Source organism: Acipenser ruthenus, chromosome 2 (assembly GCF_902713425.1).
Source record: "Acipenser ruthenus chromosome 2, fAciRut3.2 maternal haplotype, whole genome shotgun sequence".
Taxonomy (NCBI): domain Eukaryota; kingdom Metazoa; phylum Chordata; class Actinopteri; order Acipenseriformes; family Acipenseridae; genus Acipenser; species Acipenser ruthenus.
The window spans coordinates 40,783,305-40,805,288 of record NC_081190.1 but is presented as its reverse complement, the minus strand read 5'-3'; the positions used below and the strand labels follow the sequence as shown (position 1 = coordinate 40,805,288).

General features: G+C 37.1%; 1 protein-coding gene across 2 annotated transcripts in view; it reads right to left on the bottom strand.

Moving 5' to 3' along the window:
• Positions 1-721: 721 nt before the first annotated feature.
• LOC117408864 (proline-serine-threonine phosphatase-interacting protein 2-like) overlaps positions 722-21,984 on the bottom strand; it is a 46,905-nt gene continuing 25,642 nt past the window's right edge. For both annotated transcript variants that reach the window (XM_034014238.3, XM_034014239.3), the window contains 14 exons: positions 21,512-21,612; positions 16,579-16,653; positions 15,964-15,998; positions 15,553-15,659; positions 13,174-13,236; positions 11,344-11,442; positions 10,702-10,747; positions 9,618-9,697; positions 9,325-9,423; positions 6,893-6,989; positions 6,200-6,275; positions 4,135-4,169; positions 3,800-3,864; positions 722-2,904 (listed from right to left, as the gene is read on the bottom strand). In XM_034014238.3, the coding sequence (XP_033870129.3) occupies positions 3,809-3,864; positions 4,135-4,169; positions 6,200-6,275; positions 6,893-6,989; positions 9,325-9,423; positions 9,618-9,697; positions 10,702-10,747; positions 11,344-11,442; positions 13,174-13,236; positions 15,553-15,659; positions 15,964-15,998; positions 16,579-16,653; positions 21,512-21,612 (969 nt within the window). In that variant the 3' untranslated portion in view covers positions 722-2,904; positions 3,800-3,808. The remainder of the gene's footprint in view (positions 2,905-3,799; positions 3,865-4,134; positions 4,170-6,199; positions 6,276-6,892; positions 6,990-9,324; positions 9,424-9,617; positions 9,698-10,701; positions 10,748-11,343; positions 11,443-13,173; positions 13,237-15,552; positions 15,660-15,963; positions 15,999-16,578; positions 16,654-21,511; positions 21,613-21,984) is intronic.

The following is a 21,984-nucleotide window of genomic DNA, read 5'->3' as shown; positions in this document are numbered from 1 at the left end:
ACTATACCAGAATCTAAATCATTAATATAGATTAGGAAGAGCAGAGGACCTAATACTGATCCCTGTGGTACACCACTGGTTACCTCGCTCCATTTTGAGGTTTCTCCCCTAATCAATACCTTCTGTTTTCTACCACTCCCTAATCCATGTGCATGCATTTCCTTGAATCCCTACTGCATTCAGTTTAAGAATTAATCTTTTATGCGGGACTGTCAAAAGCTTTCTGGAAATCTAAATAAACCATGTCGTATGCTTTGAGTTATCCATTGTCGATGTTGCATCCTCAAAAAAAATCAAGCAGGTTAGTTAGACATGATCTCCCTTTCCTAAAACCATGCTGACTGTCTCCCAGGATACTGTTACCATATAGGTAATTTTCCATTTTGGATCTTGTTATAGTTTCCATGAATTCAAATATTTTGAAAAAGCACATGGAAAAACTGCAGGGTAACGCTGCTGCTTTATAAAGCATGGGCTTTACAATTTAGACTGGAACTTCCTCTTCCTACCTACTGACTGCACAGCAGCACTGCATGACTTGGTAGTTTCACTTTTTACTCCCAAAGTAGACTGATTGAAATCCCATGAAATCAGCTTTGTGTAGATGACTAATGTTGGCATTCATTAAAAAATAGCCTATTCATGATGCTTTAATATAAGGAAGAATATGAGTAATGGATTATTACGGTCATAATCATATAACATACAAAAAAATGAAAACTCAGATACAAACCATTTAATTAAACAATTCAGACACATTACATTCATCTGTAATACAGCGTTAAAATAATTAACATCGGTGCCACTATCAACATTTTAGCACGAAAAATAGCGTTATTATTTCCATAATTAAACAGCTCAAAAAACAAATTACAACAACAACCTGATAATATATATTCTTAAATATAATCTGAAATATTTACCAAAGTCAGACCAACAAGACAATTATATGTCCTTGTTTGAAACACTTAAGGATGTGTAGATAAATATTATCACTTACATATAAAGAGAATAATGCAGCAGACACTGATTATCCAAATACTGATTTATAATTAAATTCAATGAAGACTCTTTTGGCTACAGCTGGCTTGAAATACGATATTTCTGGAAAACACTAAATATTTGTAAGTTGAAAGCTGACAATATGCTCTTCATAGAAAATACTAATTTAATAAGTATCTTCTGGTCACAATGCTTCAGACGAGAGCTGAACGCAAGCAACAACTTATTCTTTTAAACAAAGAGCACATTTTCCAGAAATTACTTTTCAGGAAACCTGTGGCTTTTGTTTTGCTCCAAACAGTAAGTATGATGAATACATCCTTGTTTATCCAAAACACCGGGTCAGCAGAACACTCCTTATGTCAACAGAAGAATTCTGATAATTGACTGGCTGTATTTCCATTCAGACAGTATTTTGAAGGCTGGTTCATGCTTCAGTTATGCAGCTAGTGCAGGGGTTGATTTCTAGTGACAATTGGTAGGGTAGCCACAGTTGAATGTGCCTCATCTGAGGCATGCACCAGCCTTAAATCCACATTTTACTATACTGTATAGTTTATTCTAGACTATAGGGGGCGGGGGCGGGGGCGGGGGCTACTTCTGTTCTTAGTCCACGATTATAAGTAGAATTTCTGATTTTCATTTTTTAACCAATAAAAAACGATAAAACACCCCGATACAAAAAATGAAATCGGTGTATAGCCAATAAACACCGGAATAACACTGGAAATGGTTACTCAATTCATGTTGACTTTCTTTCCCATTTAAAAAAAAAAAAAAAAAAAAAAAAAAAAAACCATGCAGTTATCCCAATGTCCCTCCTTCCTGACTCGTTTCTATCATTGATTCATTCTCAATACTTTAAACCCGCCCCAACTACTAATTGTTTATTTAGCAGACGCCTTTATCCAAAGCGACTTACAGAGACTAGGGTGTGTGAGCTATGCATCAGCTGCAGAGTCACTTACAATTACGTCTCACCCGAAAGACAGAGCACAAGGAGGTTAAGTGACTTTCTCAGGGTCACACAATGAGTCAGTGGCTGAGGTGGGATTTGAACCGGGGACCTTCTGGTTACAAGCCTTCTTTAACCACTGGACCACACAGCCTCCTATATTACAGTTAGATTGTGAGAATTTAAAACAAAATTCCAAATTGTGGCAAAATGAAAAAAAATGCTGACACACAAAAACCTAGAAGAATGTGCCCATGACAATGAGGATTTCGTTGTGGAAGACAGCAAAAGAAAGAAAGGTACAACTAGCAAGTACTGTCGAGTTGCTTTTATTCTGATAAAAAAAAATGCCCAAGCATTTTGGAAAGTATCCGAAAACAATAATTTCATAAAATATATAAAAAGGGAAAGCCCCCATAAAAACCTATTTACATAAAACTCAAATAGTGAAAAATGAAATTAATTGAAAAAGAAAAACAGAAACCGTAATTATAAGCCACAATACCTGGCTTGTGACCAGTTTAACAAACCAATACAGCATGTCCTTCAATTTCAAATTAATCATCAAAATCCCTAGTTCTATACTGCTGTAATACACCCTAAAATCAGGTATTATACTATAGTTCTATCCATTTCTTTCAATTGAATGACTGTATTATAAACCGATGGGTGTGATGCATTTGCGATACACATCTTTTCATTCTCAAATGATAATGTGTAGAGCAGGCCTCAACCTTCATTCTTGTAGTGGGTATAGATGGCCTTACAGGGATAAGGTACTTGCTTAAACTGGGTAGAACTGAGTTATTATAGAAGTTAATAGGTCTCACTTGGGTCTTAGATTGATATAAATACACACATCGTCCATGGCTGTGCAGCTTTCCATATACACAAATATTGTGCATGAAGTTGAATATTTCTCAGCCATACTGGATACTGCTGAAGGCCTGCAAGCAGAGAATGAACAAAGAGATTCAGAATGGCCTCCTTCAGCTGCAGATTTACACCTTCCTGATATCAAGAACTATAGCAAAAACAAGTGAACAAACAACTTCTAATTTAAATTTAAACTGCTGAGAATGCACAAACAGATATAGGCCAAGCTGATGTTACAGTCATCCCTGATTCAAACAGGCTGTTACATGTAAACTAAGAAGTAAGATGTCTTTCTTTGCACAAATGTATTTTAAGATTCTCCATGTTTCCCAGACCTCACACCTATGCACTTTTACATTAGGTATGGTTGTCCAATATTGGTGCTAATCAGTCTGTAAGTAACTTAGTTCAAATGAGAATGTTTGTGTTACTGCTCTTAACTGTACCAAGAAATAGGTACTACATTCAGATTGTAATAATTTTAAATACAATACTGCATCACGGTGACCAAATACTGTAAAGCAATTATTATTTTTGCTATTATTGAGAGATCAAAAGGGAAAGTAAAATCTGAATGTGTCACCCCCACTGAGAAATAATCTATTCACCTCATGCATTACATGATCTACACATGTTGAAAAAGCTCCAGTTTTTTAAAACACTTACTGGAAAAACTTTTTTTTTTTTTATTTACTTTGGCATCAAATTAGTGCACAGTAGTGTTTCATTTTTCAATTGCAGTTCCAGAAAGGATTAAAGTGAACAAAACACGTTGAAACATTTAAAATTACCCCTTTCAATATGTGTGTTTTTTTATTTTTTATGAACTGCTTTTATCCAAAATACTGAACACTTGAGGAAAACAAATCTTCAAATGGCTTTTTGCTATAACATATTCTATAAGAGCATTAAGGGGTGAATTGCAATGACATTATGTATAACAACCCTTAATTGAAGGAAACTTACATAGGTCCTCTAGTACTGCACTTCACTGTAGTTGATGTCTTCCACTGTTGCATATAAGGTGTCATCTTTTGAAATGAGAAGTATGTTAGACTCAACAAAACATCCAGAAAGCTTCAGTACACAGGATGGTACAAATTTAGCTGCCTTTTTCTGAATAACAAAATACAGCCCTTGAAAGGTGTCAAACCGTTGCTGATGAAACAGCTGATGGCTGACTGGATATGTCTGACTGCATTTAACAGTGGCATGTGTTTAATGTTACAGGAATTAGCCAGATTCAACAACAATTAAAAATAACTCACAGATAAACAGATTCAATATTTTTCTCAACTTACTTGCTGACTTCACAGGAGCTGGCAATGGTCCTCTCCTACAAAAACAATAATTTTACATAACTGACTATAAGGCTGCCCAGAGTAAATACAGGTGGATATAGCTCTGTCTGAATTCAAATAATTTATGAAAGCGTAAACCAGTCGCAAACATTTGTTAATGACAGGCCCCCTCTGTTTAGTATGTCTAGTATAGTGAATCAGAGTCCTGGAGGTGAGAGACAATGCCACCTAAAAATTATTTTCAAAGAAAAGTTAAGTAAAAAGAAAGTGTTATATCTAAATTTGCACCCTCACTAAGAACAAAACTATGACCCTACCTATCATACAAAAATAAAGACTCAAACACTGCTTAGAAGGACTAGTATCATGAACCAGGTAGTGGGCAGCAGTGTGGTGTAGTGGTTAGGGCTCTGGACTCTTGACCGGAGGGTCGTGGGTTCAATCCCCGGTGGGGGACACTGCTGCTGTTCCCTTGAGCAAGGTACTTTACCTAGATTGCTCCAGTAAAAACCCAACTGTATAAATGGGTAATTGTATGTAAAAAAAAATAAATAAATAAAAAAAAAAATAATGTGATATCTTGTAACAACTGTAAGTCGCCCTGGATAAGGGCGTCTACTAAGAAATACATAATAATAATAATAATAATAATAATAATAATAACCAGGGTACTGGAGGGGAAAGGCATTGACCAAAGAATCCACCCAGATTCCACCAGTTCCCCGTGACTTTAAAGAGATTCAGAATGACAAACAAGTGACTCTATTCAGACTAGATATATAGTGTATGAGGGCTGTTATACAAGTTTATCTCTACCCAGTCCTAACTTTATATGCAATCTCCCCTTCACCACAGCCAGAGAAATTATATTCCCCACTGCAAGCTTGTTAGAAATGGTGCCTTTTCCAAAAATAATCTGTGCACCTGCAGTAGCTAGGGTGTAGATTCTACACCTGCAATATGCATAGCTTTGAGCAGCTAGAGCAGTGGGTATGAAGTCGCCTGCGTTTCCAGTCCAGGAAAAATGTGCTTTGGAACCAAATAAACCATTTCTTTGCCTTTTCTTTTGTTGTTTACTGTTAGATTACTTTTTTATGATATTTACACTCATATTATTATTATTATTATTATTTGTTTATTTAGCAGACGCCTTTATCCAAGGCGACTTACAGAGACTAGGGTGTGTGAGCTATGCATCAGCTGCAGAGTCACTTACAATTACGTCTCACCCGAAAGATGGAGCACAAGGAGGTTAAGTGACTTGCTTAGGGTCACACAATGAGTCAGGGGCTGAGGTGGGATTTGAACCAGGGATCTCCTGGTTACAAGCCCTTTTCTTTAACCACTGGACCACACAGCCTTATAATTGTGGCTGTGCTAAGGTGCTTGCTCTTGCTCTTTCTGCCAGCCATAAACATATGGTACATAGACTAGATCAGCCAAAGTGTCACTATAGAAGAGAGAATCGGCGCCAAGTGTCTGTTGTAATTCAAGCAATACACAACTGTGCACTAGAAGTGCTGCTTACTAATATAAAGACATGATGAAAAAAAGGATATTAAAGAGGTAAGAAATTAAACTATAATATCTCTTTAAAGTGGAAGAAGCTTCCAATTGATTTTTTTACTGCTCCATTACCTTTTATCATGTAATTCTATGTGGTTCCCATTGCATAACTAAAATAGTGTGCTTTTTCTATTTTGTGTTTAAGGTTCAGAGTTCAGAGAGCTGCTTATCTGTTCTAGCTGCAGCGATTTGCAGGATCAGCCAGAGTATCAGTTAGTAAGCGCCATCGCCATCTGGTGAACACCTCTGTATCGCTGGAAATACAAAAGGGACACTCAACCCTCAGCTGGTGTTCACTAGGTAACACTGGTGCTTACACACATAAAGACACTGGCAACTAGAACTGAAGAACAGCTTCTGACCTCATGCTTTACACTTATTAGACTTAAGAATAATTAACGGAACAGTAAAATACAAATGACAACACTGTAATTTAAAGCCACACTACTTACTCTATTAAAAAAACACAGCTATAACCATTTTTTAAATGTTCTCTTACCTGCCAGCATTAACTGGAGTTTGGGAAAATGAAGGGGGCCTCTGAACATTGTAGAAGTTTTCGTATAGAATGGGTGCTATGGGTAGAAGATAACTACTGAATTACAAGTATAAGTGTCAGAAAGTTTGAATGTCAGATCTTGACAGAAATAAGGAAGCTACTGCAGTAGCTAGAAGCTTGTAATCACATAATTAAATAGCAAATAACACTTCATGTAGAGGAGGGGTCTCCAACCCTGGTCCTGGAGAGCTACTGGGTCTTCTGGTTTTCGTTTCAACTGAGCTCTCAGTTACTTAATTGTACCAATTATTGGTTTAATTAGTCAAGATTAACAGGTGTCCCGATCTTTAGCCATTGATGACATAGACACCTATCAAACCTGAGGATTTGGGGCTCTCCAGGACCAGGGTTGGAGACCCCTGATTTAGAGGTTTGCCATAAATTAAATCAACTGTACAAACAATTTCCAGATTACATGCCTTGCTTAAACCACCCTCTAACATGTATTGGGACAGCTGAACAAATGCAACTAGGGGTTCGTTGGAACAACTGCAGAAACCCAAACTGTTTAGTAGCAGTCTTGGCAATCATCCTACCAGGAGACAAATATCTATTCAGGAATGCCAAGATATTCATCTGTCTTAATAATTGGAGGGTACAAGCGTGTACAAGTTCTCGTTTTCAAAGAAATACCTGGTGGATTGTCTCCAGTCTTCCTCAGGTCTATGAAGTACTCAAGATCCTTCTTTATACTGCACTGCTCCAACGACTTCCGCACTTCTTCATACAGCTGAGGACAGAACATGGAAACGTTTCAGATTATACACTGCAAAAAGAGCCCTCAACATGAGAAGCCATACACAGTCTGTATATTCTAGTGCTTAAGCAGAATAGGCTGTGTTGTATCCTGGCTGGCGTTGCCCTTACAAAAAGTCTCCGTAAACAAGTACAGTGCGAGGCTCGATCAGTGTTCGAAAGGGAGTCTTTTTTTCACGCACCACAAAACGATCAATTTTGTGTGCAGTGTGCAATATGGCGTGAAACTTTCACTGATTCATAAACATAAACTCGCCCCTGATTGATTCCCTGCTATAAGCAGGGTTTATTATTATTATTATTATTATTATTATTATTATTATTATTATTATTATTATTATTATTATTATTGTTAATAATAATAGTTGAGAATTTGTAAGATTAACATTTAATGTTTTCAAAATTATTATTATTATTATTATTATTATTATTATTATTATTATAGGATTACAGTATTATTCAAACGTCCTCCTGCAGTGCTTTTTGTTTAGTTTTTTTTTTTTTTTTTGGTCCTGCAGTTAATAATGGAAATCTTATGTGTGCGTACGGAAATGTGTTTACCAGCGTTGCCAAACAAAACGAAAATACAAAGTATTTATTTAAAAAATATATATTTTTTCTAAATTATGACATGTCCTGAATTTTTGGCAGACGTGATAGGGGCATCGGAATCAGGTTTTGTAAACTGCCCGTGACTGGCAGCTGCAGACTCCGGTTTCGGTAGTAAGCTACTGTCGGTGGATTCCGTTTTTCTTTTTGCAACAGCTATCGACGGCAACCAGGGAACATTAATAATGCTGATGATGTCATCAAAAAGAGGCAGATTTTCGTTCTTGAACAACTTACACCCATTCATAAAGTGCTTTGGGACAGTCCCCTGTATTCTCAGATCATTTTATGACTAGCAATATAGACGACTTAAGTTAGTTTTAAACTAAATTAGTTTTATTACGGCAGTTGGCAGGTACTTTTATGAATAGGGCCCATAATGAGATAACTGAGGAATTAGATCTGTGTTTCCTTATCAGATACTATAAAGCTTCCTCTCCTCCACCACCGACAGATTAGCTGTAACCTCCCCCCCTCCACTCTGCTCCCCTGCTTCCAGAGCCTGCTCCTTCTCCACCCTGCCCCCTCAGTGGTTGAACGACCTACCCACAGATATCAGGGCTGCTCAGTCTCTGACCACCTTCTGGCGCCTCCTCAAGACACACATGTTCAGACAGCATCTGTAAACCACACAACTCTCGACTATACTGGACTATATGGCACCCAATTGTACCAGTACTTGCATCAGCTTGTACTTGCATTGAACTGCTCCATACCTTGCCGTATTCTACTACTGCTCTTAATTATAACTACTTCCTGTATCTTGTATTTGATTTTACTCTTATAGGTATCTATAAGAGTTTTTGTAATCGCTCTTATTTGAAATCGTTCTTATCCATTTATCGTACTTACTACATGCTCTTACTGGATTTTACTCATATAAGCAAATATTTTTACTATAAGTTAACTGTTCTTAGTCGAACCCGCTCTTACATGTAATTATTTATCTCTATTTTTGGCTCTTATTTGAAGTTGATATTTTGCTACTTATTTTATTGTACTTTACAACTGCTCTTATCTGTAATGTGATATTCTGAAATGTGACACTTTATAATGTGATATTTTCTAATGTGATACTATTTTGTAGCAATTGTAACTCGCCCTGGATAAGGGCATCTGCTAATAAATAAATAATAAATAATAATAATACGTGTTTCTTTAAAGTAGCAGGTGGTGCTGTTGTTCCTTTTTGACCAAACTTACTGCAGAAAGAGGACAGAACTCTGACTTGGTAGTACAATGATATCTAGAAGTCTGTAGCATAGTTACTTTTGTGATCGTTTCAACTGTGAGCTGATTATTACCTGGCTTGTGTATATTCTCTGAATGTTAAGAGTTTCAAGCCTGCAGAATGAACCATTGTTTTTCTAAACATTCAAACAAAAGTTTGTATTGACCACTCCCTTATAAAAGTTTACCATTGTAAAACATAGTGAAAGCATGGTAGAACATAGGCAAGTATTGTTAAGGATAGCGAGGTATAGTAAAGCATATCGAGGGTAAACTATGGTAAATAGGTATAACCCTGGCAAAAGCATAGCAAAACTGCAAAAATGGTGGGAAACCAATCTGTGACCACGCCCATGATGCTGCTGGTACACCTCACATTATGTAATGCAGTATCATTGTTCTTTTATACATTGCAGTCCTAATATGTTCCTTGTTTTAAAGAAGATTGTAATAGTCAAACGGCCTCTCACCTCATCATTAGTAACACACTGCAGGGAAAGTTGATTGGTGTTAGTCCACAAAGCATTTCGCAGATTGTTTATCCTTTCCACTTCATGGTTCTCAAATATCTGCAGATATTCCAAAGAGAACAAAATTCGGGGGGGGGGGGGGGGGGGGGAGTCATTTTTAGTCGTTAAAACCAATAAAACCATTTAATGCTGCAGTACCTCACATCTAAAACATACATTATTAAATGAAAGGTTTCCCACTCACCATTTCAAATAGGAGGGTTTTCATGACCAAGTGAAAGAAACAGGATTACCTCACAACTTCTCATGTGCTCCTTCTGCCACTCGTCTACGGTTTTAGCCAGTGTTGCTACATTTTGCTGATACGTTCGATCTGAAAACATGTAAGCAATAGGCAAGATACCTGTTAAGTACCTGTCACATTAAACAACTGTAAATTGCGGAGCAACATCTTCTGCACAAGGATTTCCAGTTTTACTTTCAATAGCATGCGTAGATTTTTGCTGCATTTTTGATACACTAGTCTATGGAAAGATCTAATATTTTAAGAAGACAGCTGCTAACGGGGTATTTAATACAGTAATTTATTAAATACACAACAACACCAAAACACAGAAGGAAGTACAAAGGATTACACACCAACTTGTTAAATATTCAGACAATTCAGTGGCCTGTCTATTTCTTTTTTTTATTTAGTGTGCCAACTTATTTTACTCCCGATTTTCACCCCAATTTGGAATGTCCAATTATTTTTCCACAATTATTGCCCACACCCCATGACCAAGCCAGCTTCCTCATTTACACCCAGGAACTTGAGAGCGGATGTCAGCGAGGTACCGGCCTCTGGAGGACAAAGGCCAGCCCTGCAGGTGTCTGCTCTGAACTCACTGGGTGCCTAAGCAGGGTTCGCTGTGGTTAGATGTGGAGAAACAGTCCCTGACGGTTTTGCCTCCATAACCCAGCGGAGCGCCAGAGCCAATGTGACGCTCCCTTCAAAATTCTTTATTGAAGACAAGCGACTCTGCACAGCTGTATGTGAAGCTTTTATCCTGCCCTCAAGCTTAATAATAGTATTTCCTGACAGAATAATTTTCATAAAATAAAAAAAAGGCTATCGAATGACTTTGGGCCAGTGTCTGTGTAGTTGCATGTGTGCATGTGAAAGGCGGCACGCTGACATCACTGCTGTCAAGGTCTTTTATGTATTCAAATAAGATGTGATGTGGGCATTTACTTCAGTGATTCTCTTTGCACACAATGCCATATGAGGGCTCCTCAAGCCTTAGCGGGGGGTAGAGGATATTTCACTCTCAGTGATCCTTTCTGAAGGCACTTCAATTAAAAAAACATGACTGGACAGATATGAAGATCTCTTACCTGCTTCTTCTGAAGCTGCTTTTGTCTGAAGAGATTTGGCATAGAGCTAAAATATTACAGATTTGTGTTAATGAGTATGTATATAATGGGTTTTAGCAGAAATATCCTACAATAGTTTGACAATTTGTCATGCCACCAGTGTGACAGTATCGATGCAATAACAGTATTTGTTTGAAAGTCTTTAATATGAAACTGATGTAGAAAGTTATTTTTTTTCTTTTCATGTTCAATTAAGAGTGAAAGCTTGAAGTCCATGAGAAATGTAAATATTTAAAAAGAGCAAATAGCATAAAATTTCCATGCAAGTCATTAATATACATATTTTAGTCCTGATTGGTAGGGAATGGATATGAATCTGTAGCAATAGCAAGAGCAGATGCTACCATTACCAAATATTTCCCACAGTTGCTCAGAGCCTAGTTTCTTGTTTAAGTGCAGGATCAGGTAAAAAGCAACTTGGCATTCACATGCAAGAATTAGGACACGGAGGCCTATATTTTGTAATGTGTGCAAAGTGCAGGTAAATTATCCACTCAATAGTACATGATAATGGGCAATTTGCCAACAGTAGAACACTGGGCCCTGTATGCTTTTGATGATTAAAAACTGCTATGTAAAAGTAACACATTGGTAACAGCCTACCTTCTCCTGCTGTTTGGTGTTGCTGGTATTGGTGTTCCGATTCAGTGCCTGCTCTGCATCCTCTTTATCTCGACACTTCTGCTCATAGGTTTTCTTTGACTAAAAGAAATAAACAGAACATCCAGTTATTTATTTAGTTTAGGTACCAGAAGCCATTACTGTATAATATGGTGTACAAGTCACTTTCTAGGGCAGCAGATTTCAGTAATATGTTGCAGTTAAAAAAAAAATTAAAAATAAATACTCCTTGCTGGACATAAACTTGATTTTACTTCAGATCTTTGACATGAATGAAAACAAATTCGTGAAAAATAATGTGTGTGATTTACACACAAGTGTGACTTATACAGTAGTCATGTTATACCTGTGAGGTATAACATGACTACTGTGATGGGGCAGTTATTTTGCTCCAATATCCATACAATACAGGGTGTGACCAATGTGAACAATTGATGGTTATGTTATTATTTTATATTACTGAATATATCGCCTGTAAAAAGATTATACTGCAAGTCAACAGAAACACATTTGAAAGAACCTTGCGGAATATGTAAGTTTCTTTTACAGTACCCTATTATTATTATTATTATTATTATTATTTATTTCTTAGCAGATGCCCTTATCCAGAGTGACTTACAAGTGTTACAAGATATCACATTATTTTTTCATTTATACAGTTGGGTTTTTACTAGAGCAATCTAGGTAAAGTACCTTGCTCAAGGGTACAGCAGCAGTGTCCTCCACCTGGAATTGAACCCACGACCCTCCGGTCAAGTGTCCAGAGCCCTAACCACTACTCCACACTGCTGCCCTGTGTAACAATTATGGCACAGCAGATACAAGTTTTGAAAAATGGTATGTTTGTTACATTGATATCAGACTATAGCAAGCCCGGGATCTTTGTGGTGGTAAGTCTGTGTTGATACACAGAAGCGTGATCAGCAAAAACGAAGTCTTGACCTTGCCAGTAATTTGATATCGATGACATATCCCACAAAACGTTTTGGCAGCTTAGTTAGAATTGTAATTCCTTCTGATGTTTTGAGACGTACAATCCTTCCCTGAAGCCGTTAATGAGGGCCTGGAACAGTATACCTTTGCGTGTTAGTTATATGTTATAATATCACTATAATCCAAGGTTAAACCTGTATATTTACAAAACCTCCTGAGGCTTGTTCATGTATAAACTTAGTAACACCCATGACGGAAAGTTAACCAATGGGTTTTATGTTGACAATTTTAGCACCGACCACAATTCTCTGATAAAATTCTCCCCAGAAGTAGAAAAGCAGAGCCAAATACTTACTAAGCTGTATCAAGATAATTGAACCAGATTTGTGTTATAGTTGCTGGGAAATTATTGTTTACTATCTTAGAAAAGCTTACTGTATGTTCAAAGTACTACCTGGCATAAACTCCAGTGCTACAGAACACAACCTATGTCAATGAATTGGCATCACCTTGCAAGAGTAGGGGACTAGGAAATCTTTAACAGAAACACAAAATGGAAAATAACCACTTTCTGTCTGGCAACGACAAGGCTGAGCGAATGGGTTAATTGGAACAACAGATCCTTCATTCAGACTTGAACAAAGAGGTTACCAGTGGATAGGCGCTCAGTTCTTCCGGGAGAGTGTGTTAATTGCTTTTAAATTAAGTAAAAACAAGCAGGGGCAGTTCTCAGCTTGTACTGTATGCACCAAAGCAGTTTTTTTTCTTTATTAAGCAGTTTTTGTACATGCATTCGGAAACTGCTAAGGTCCCAAGATGTGAAAGATGAACCTTATCCCCACAAAGAATATACATATAACCAAGAACTTCCGAATTTACCTCCATTGTTTTCTTGTATAGGCTTGCCTTCTGCTTGTGAAAAGATTCCATATGTTGCTCCACCTACGTAAAAGAATATTTACATACTTAGATGCAGTCTTATCATACACATAGCAAATGTAGATTTATCGCTTTGAATAACAGTAAGAGGTTGTCTTTCCATTCACACAAGCAAGCACATCTGAATGTTCACTGTATTACCTGAGCACCAAATCTGGTGATGAACCTCAACCACCAGCAGTGTTTGTAGGACAGACTAGGCTCCAATACATCCTTCTAGGGTGGGTACATCAATGGCTATGTGGGTACGTCAATGGCAAAATAAAATAGGCCGTTTTTTTATGTAACGTACCTTAAATGTATGTTTTAAAAAGATTTGGCACAAGATTTGGTTACATTTGAAATATACAAGAATGTCAATGCTGGCACACATGCATAATTATTCAAATATTTCTTCTACCTATGAACATTCTTAAAAATATGATGTGCAATATAATTAGGGCTTATGTTTTTTGGTTTTTATTAATTGTATTTTTCGGTGCTAATTTTTTAGCTAGTTTAGCTTTCGTTTTTGATATACTGTATGAAATTAAGTGTTTTCGGTTACTTTCCAAAATGCTTGAGTTTTGTTTTCTGTCAAAATATGTATAGTAGTAACTCGACAGTACTTCCACACTTAAGTTGTACCTTCTTTCCTTTGCTGTCTTTCACAACGAAATCCCTATGGTCACAGGCACATTCTTCTGGGGTTTTTGTGTGTAGATATTGTTTTTACATTTCGACACAATTCTGCTTTAAATCCTCTGTATCTTAACTGTAATACAGCTTTAAATCCCGCTAATAAGCCTCCATTTCTGATTGTAATCTTGTTTTAAATCTCACACGTCTCCAATAGAAATGTAGGAATGTGCTGTCACTCAGTAGTTTGGGCAGGTTTAAAGTATTCAGAACAAATCAATGATAGATACAAGTCAGGAAGGCGGGACATTGCCCAGCAGCACTGGGAAATGTATTTATTATTATTTTTGTAGTGGTTTTATTTTTTAATGGGAAAGGGTAAATTAATTTCCACAGTTTCCAAAGGGTAAATTAATTTCCACAGTTTCCAAAGGGTAAAGTCATTTCCACAGTTTTTACATTGTTTTTCGGTGTTTATTGGCTATCCACCGGTTTAATTTTTTTTTGTATCGGGGTGTTTTATTGGGTTTTATCGGTTAAAACCGAAAATCAGAAGCCCTAAGACAAAAAGCTTTCCATAGATGTATAACGTGTATGGTTTTGAGGTACACAGAATTCTGCACCATGCGTTGAGATTTTCAAAGAATTAAAAATACATATATATATACAAATTTGTCAAATTCAGATTTGTACACTGTCATAACCTAAGATATAGATCAAATCTATTTGGTAACAACTGACAATCTGGGGATTATGATGAACTTATCTTAAACACTTCTAGCTCAGGCAGAACGCATTTTTTAGCCATTTAAACTCCAAAAACAGCTAAAAACATGACTGTGCCCTTTGACCTCTGATAATGTAACATGATCATACCACCCCCCACCGACATATTAAATAAAAACACAGATCTAGTTCAATGCATGGATACCACTTATGTGTTAGCCACTGTGTAAGAGGTTACTGTCATTTGTCTGAACACCAGCCCTAACATCTATAAATATTAATATCTGTATTTTTTTTATTTGACCACAATGGCAATGACGTACCCACCAATTGTGCATATTGTCTTAGCCACATAGCCATGATAGTTCACGAAACTTGGTGCTAAAAAATATATAAAAAATAGGCCTATTTAAAATCCATTTACTACAAAGGTCTGCAGTCAAATTGTTAACTACACACCTAATATTTATAGATGTTAGGGCAGCAGTGTGGAGTAGTGGTTAGGGCTCTGGACTCTTGACCGGAGGGTCGTGGGTTCAATCCCTGGTTGGGGACACTGCTGCTGTACCCTTGAGCAAGGTACTTTACCTAGATTGCTCCAGTAAAAACCCAAATGTATAAATGGGTAATTGTATGTAAAAATAATGTGTAAAAAATACTGTAATTGTATGTAAAAATAATGTGATATCTTGTAACAATTGTAAGTCGCCCTGGATAAGGCGTCTACTAAAAAATAAATAATAATAATAATAATAATAATAAATGACCAATTTCAATGTAAACTTTGTCTGGGATTTTATATAACATTCTAAAGACAGTGAATGTTTGTTAAAAAAAAATAAATAAATCCAGCTTCAGGCACTTTCAGCAGGGCTTGCCTTTATGATGCCATACCATGTCAATGGCCATATGTGGAAAGACAGTGCAACTCCCTTTTCTGTTGGGTTTGAGAGAGTTTTCTGATTAACCCCTTACTTTCTTTCTTGCTTCTTTTTGCTTTTCACGAAAATCTTCAAGCCTTTTTGCTTCATCACGAAAACTTTGTGCCAATTGGATGTGAGACTGCCCCACATTCTCAATTTCTAAAAAAATAAATAAGAGCTTGGTCAGTCCACAGGCTGTACATTCTTGCTCTTGGCATATGAAAGAAATAAAACAGTAAGGAATACTGCAGAAGCATAATATTAAAAATGATACAATAGGGAGTATAAATGAGAAGAATAGCAAAGTCTGGTCCTTTATGCCCATACCAAGTTGCTCTGTAATGGCTATGTTTGCTGATATTTCAAATGGCTTTTTATCTGGAACACTTTAGTTGTCAGGGTCAAAATACCACAAGAATGCTAGCAGACAAACTGAGGGCAACAAAACAATGATAATACTTACGTAGCTTAAAGACATCCAGCGCTCGCTTCAATGTACTGGAAAACAAACAGCAATTTTAAAATCAGCCTGTTTCCTGTCTGTAAGGTATCCTGCCTGGGCCAACTCGCATGCCACTGAGCCAAACTGTAATCAGTGCAGAGGTAACATTGTCTGAACATGTGAAAGCATGGGGTAGATTTGGAATTGGAGTATGAACAGCAGGCCATTGCTTGAGTAAATAAAATCTATACATTTTATGATCAACAAATGCTCTACTGTATACAAACTGGCGGATGCATTTGTTAGAGACGTACAAATGTTAATATATAAATGTATACAACACACTATAGCTCGAGTATACTAAACTAATTTGACCAAATTGTGACTTTTTACATTGACAAGGCCTAGGCTGACCGAAGTTTGTCAATGTTCTGTTGAAGTAAAACAATGAGTGGCACTAGTTACTGTACATCCATATAAAGGAGTTTCCGTTTCAAAATCCGTGTTTAGCTTTTCTTAGTATTTCTGCATTGTGCTTACATGAACAGGAAAAAGTATTGCAATTCAAAAGATAAAAATTTGAGGAGTAAGACTTTGAGAAGGTGGATTAATAGAAAGTAAGTAATAGAAACTTACTTGAGTTCACCCTGGCCACAATTCTTCTTGGCTAAATTAAGTAAATCTTTCCCATATTTTTCCTCGATTGAAGCCCTGTAAATAATATACAAGATAAATAAATAAACACAGTTATTAACAACTAGATAAATAAACAAGCACTTTAATGACATTCAGTATATTAACAGGCCACCATTAAAACTATATCACTATGATCTAAATCTACTTAAAAATGCAAATTTGGGGGGCTCCCGAGTGGCGCATCCAGCAAAGGCGCTCCGTGCGGAGTGCAGGATGTGCCCTATAGCCTGGAGAGCGAATCCAGGCTATGTCACAGCCGACCGTGACCGGGAGTTTCTAGGGGGCGGTGCACAATTGGCTGAGAGCTGCCCGGGGAGGGAGGGCTTAGGTCGGCAGGGGAATCCATGGCTCACTGCGCATCAGCGACCCCTGTTGCCGACAGGGTGCCTGTGGTTCTGCAGTGGAGCCGCAAGATCTGTGTTGTCCTTCGGCACTATAGGTCTGGTGGCATCGCAGTGGATCTGCAGTGTGAAAACTGACGGCTTGGCAGGAGCACGTTTTGGAGGACGCGTGTTCCAGCCGCCGTTTCCCGAGTCTGCGGGGGGGGGGGGGGGGGGCGCGAGCGGTGAGCTGAGGATACAGATAAATAGTAATTGGGCATACTAAATTGGGGAGAAAACCGGGGTAAAAAATTGGCGACGACTACATTTATAATAAATAAATAAAAATAAATAAATAAATAAATAAATAAATAAATAAATATGCAACTTTGACACAGACAGCTTAAAGGTTTAAGTTAAAAACTACTGGGCCTTTCTAATTGACCTAAACCGTGGCAGACCATGTTTTACTGTATTTATTGCTGTTAATAAGGGGGTCAATAAATCAACCCTGTTGGAAAACACCACCAGGATTATTACTGTTAGGGCTCTTATAGTTTGATTACTTTTAATTAAGGCTGTAGTCTAGTTCTAGCAAGACATGTTTACATTTGAATAAAAAAAAAAGAGGAACCAAAAGCCTACACCCAAACAAACAGCCCCACACAACATTAGTTGCACAGAAAAGAGATGCCTGTGTGATTATTTTTGAAAATGTCTACACAAATAATTTACATCAAAAAGGCAAAAGCAGGAAAAAAGCACCAAAGGCCAGGCAAGCGTTATTAGTTCTTCAGTCAGTGCTGAATACCACGTGTGTCACACAGTCCTGGTGGATGAAATATTTCTCTTTGTGGGGTTCAGGCCAGTCTGTAACAGTGTTTGGGAGAAAAGGATGAGCTCCATTGAGAGACAGATGCAAGTCCAGATAGAATTAACTAATTTTGCTTCATAAAGTCGAATGAAACCTGTTGAATAATGTTACGTTGACATATTGAATTACATATCACTTTGTAGTTTTCCACAGACTTAAAAACTGAAAAATGTGACATTTAGAAATCTAACATGAATACTGTGGTACTATTGTGGCTTCCGGTACACTTTCGCAATATAATTTTGTAGTTTTTTTGATTGCATGTCTCAATCCTAAAATTTTTGTTGAACTAAACTTTTGACCATAGCTGTACAATCCTGTGCTTGGTGAAAAAGAGACATGAAAAAAGGTGTGTCATAGGATGACTTTTAAAGAGACGTATGTTGTTGAGCTCACTCCTTGAGGCAGGATGGTGGAACAAACTATCATGTCTGTGAAAACCGTTGGACAAGTTCTCTACAAGCAAGACACAGTATTTCTAACCACAACTGTTAGAGAAGTCATAAGCACACTGTTCTCACCAACAGACCACATACACTAAAATCCTTGTGTAAAAAGTGAGGTTTAAATGTGCCATAATTTAACACTATAGAGATATAATCATACACAGTACACATGCACATTCATGTTAACTATTTGTTGTCTGTGAACTGATAGAGTGGGATTGGATTGTGTATATATTTTCTGCTACTCTATGTACTGTATTTGCTTATAAAAATAAATAATAAATGTTAGAGGAAAAGACTACACCCACATGATTTACCTCATGAAACCCTGAGTGAGCACAAAAGTTGAGCTAAAATGTGTTTACCTAAAAGATGTTAAACTGCAATTCAAAACTAGAAACTGGTGTTTTTTATGAACAAAGCATCCCTAGTAGAATAATCTATGGGGTATGTCATATCAGATGAATGGTTTGTAAGAGAATCAAGTAAAGTAAATGTGAACCAACAGTAATAACCCATGTCAATGCATGTGGTCTGTATTGATATGGCCAGAAGCTAAAACAATGTGGCGGGGTCATTGTTACTGCGTAACACCAGTCAAATTGTTTCTGTCAAACAGTATGAAACGTTTGGTCTTTATCATCCGGAAACCAAAGTCATCACCCCCTAATAAGGCGGCCATCTTACGTTACAAGCAAGCTCAAATGGTTAAAAAAAAAAAAAAAGAAATAAAGGGGTGGCCAAAGTTGGGCCTTCCACTCCTGGTCTTCTTTCCATCCCAGTTATAAATTGTTTAATTGAACCAATTAAACCTCCATACAGACCTTAAAAGTAGTTAATTATTTAATTTTACCTGTTAAACCTGGCGTGGGGTGGCCCTTCAGGATCGTGACTGTCCACCCTTGGTTTGAAATATTAGTAGCAGAAGGTGTGGCAGTAGAGCATTTGCAAACTCATACAGGCTTAATAAAGCACATGAATATACCTCATTTATGAGCTGGACTCATAAAAGTCAACTTATGTAGCAGCAATGTGCTACAGTATAACAAACATTGTCATTTTTAAAAACTGCATGAAAACTTTGTGCTGTATTCATAAAACAAAGTTGTCAGCTGTGTAATACTCATATATAAATAGATCCTTAATGGTGCTTAATGATAATAATAACAATGCTGAATTGTAAATCAGTGAGACGTGTACGGTAATACAATAGTTTTCAAACATGGAAGTACAATCACAAGGTATTTTCACAACTGAAATGATAAATGCTTCTCCACCACGAGGGAAAAAGCAGCAAAATGGAAACTGATCTCACTTCTCTGCAATATACAGAACACATTGTCCCACACCAAGGGTTTGGGCAGTTCTGTATGGAGTCTAGTACAATTACAACCACTGGACCAGGCTGTGTGGTCCAGTGGTTAAAGAAAAGGGCTTGTAACCAGGAGGTCCCCGGTTCAAAGCCCACCTCAGCCACTGACTCATTGTGTGACCCTGAGCAAGTCACTTAACCTCCTTGTGCTCCGTCTTTTGGGTGAGACGTAATTGTAAGTGACTCTGCAGCTGATGCATAGTCCACACACCCTAGTCTCTGTAAGTCACCTTGGATAAAGGCGTCTGCTAAAATAAACAAATAATTACAGTATACTAGAAAGCCTGGTTGTTGTTGCAGCAAGCCAGCCAGTAAAGATTTTTTTAGGTTTTTGTTTAAAGTTTCATTCCAAGTTGAAAAACAGAACTTAAAATACGATACACATTTCTTATCAGACATATTTATACAGAACTGGCCATAAGGCCACCCAACTACATTACATATCACATTTAATTACGATAAGGTTTCAACAGTCATGTTCCATTCATTGCAAAGGGGAAAGAGGAAGTTATTTATTTTGCCCATAAATAGAAGCAATACTTCAATACCCTTAAAATTTGCCTCCTCAAGCCAGGATGAAGGCTTAGGAGAAGCTTGTACTTCAAGATTCTTTCTCTAAATGAATCACAAAACTCTAAGTTTTGTGATTCATTTACCGAAATGGATCTATCACACACAATGTATAGGACAGTTAGAAACAGAAGCAGATCTACAGATCAGCCTGTATGAACCCTTTTCCATTGTCAATAGTTAAAAGTGAAAAGCAGATCTTTCTAATCATTGAATAAATAAGGGGTGCACTTAATCCGATTACATTCAAGCTGTTTGGACTTGCTCCTTCAGGCAGCTGACTTTATCCATCAACAATATAACACTTTGTCTGGGGGAAATGAATGGGAGTGCAGCCAGTTCTACCAAAAAATAAAAAAGTTGAAAACTGTGTTTTTGTGAACAAAAATAAAGTATCCCCAGAGGCATAGTGGAAAGCCATCCTGGTCTTTATTCCAGTATTACCCACAATTACTTATTCAAGCCAATTTAACCTCTTTCAAGGTCTTAATCAGTCAATTATTAACAAACTCTAGAAGGACGTGTTTGTGCCCCCCTGGTGTAGGGGATTGGCACCTCTTACAGAAAGGTTTGTATCATGAAAAAAGGCAATCCAACCAAAATCAGTTTGACTACTATCATTTCCAGTTCCAGTTTTTGATGATCCTTATGAAATGAACAAATGCTTCCCCTCATATGTTTGCTACACAAGGAACATATTAAATCGTACTTTGAAACACACAAGTTATTAGTTAATAAACTGCTGCAACCAGATCTAGAAAACAAAATAAAAAATAACCATTTCCTTAATTTAAATGCAAAATCATTCTTTGGATGAGAGCAGTTCTTTAGACATTTAAAAATGGAAGTGGCTCATACATACAGTATGTCTGCTAATAAGCATTGGCAGCATTTCCATTGGACTCCCTTTCATTCTCCAGCACAAGGGGACCAGTAATAATGTTGAAATGTCACTCAGACATAGTAAGATTTTATGTCTGACAGATATCAAAAAGGGTACGATAGTTGTTTGCAGTTTGGTTACCAAAAAGTTCACAAATCTAGTAATATTAATCCCAGACAACATTTATAGACCATGAAAATGTGTCTGTCTGCAAACAGAAATGGTCTAGCAACATAAAGGAGTCTGGCACTATCTGTGCATTAATCTGCACTGGCTGTTGCGTGTGCAAAAAGAACCCTCCACTTTACTGATAAAATGGCACACAACTGTATAACCAAAACACAAAGTGGTCAGATCGATCTGATACTGTCGTATGGTATATGGCTTATCAAACCACTCTTGCCTTACCTTGCTTTAATAAAGTCTTCTATTTCTTTGCATGTCTTCTTCCCATCATTCAGATGCTGAATTAAACAGTCATAGCCAGCTGTGCTGGTGATTTCTGTATTCTGTAAAACAATTACACAAATAAAAAACAGGTAAAAAATAGCCTTGTCACATTAATATGTAAATGTCTAATTGTACTACTTTTAGCAAACAACATGAAAATCTAACTGAAATCGCAAGCCCTTTTCTCTGTGTTACGTCTGAAATGTGCAATACTACAATTATTAATTAATTATTGTATTATAAAATGGTATTTGCTTTTCTGTTGAATTGTTCTGACTATGGTTTTGTTGACGACTCAACAGTTTCCTGTAGATTTGTTTAATTAACACACAGCCACTTTTTCCTTTCTTGTATTAACATGTGGTTGAAACAGTACACTTGTAAAGCAAAAAAGGCAAAAGTGGTACTTCTTGTTTACAAAATCCTTTGAC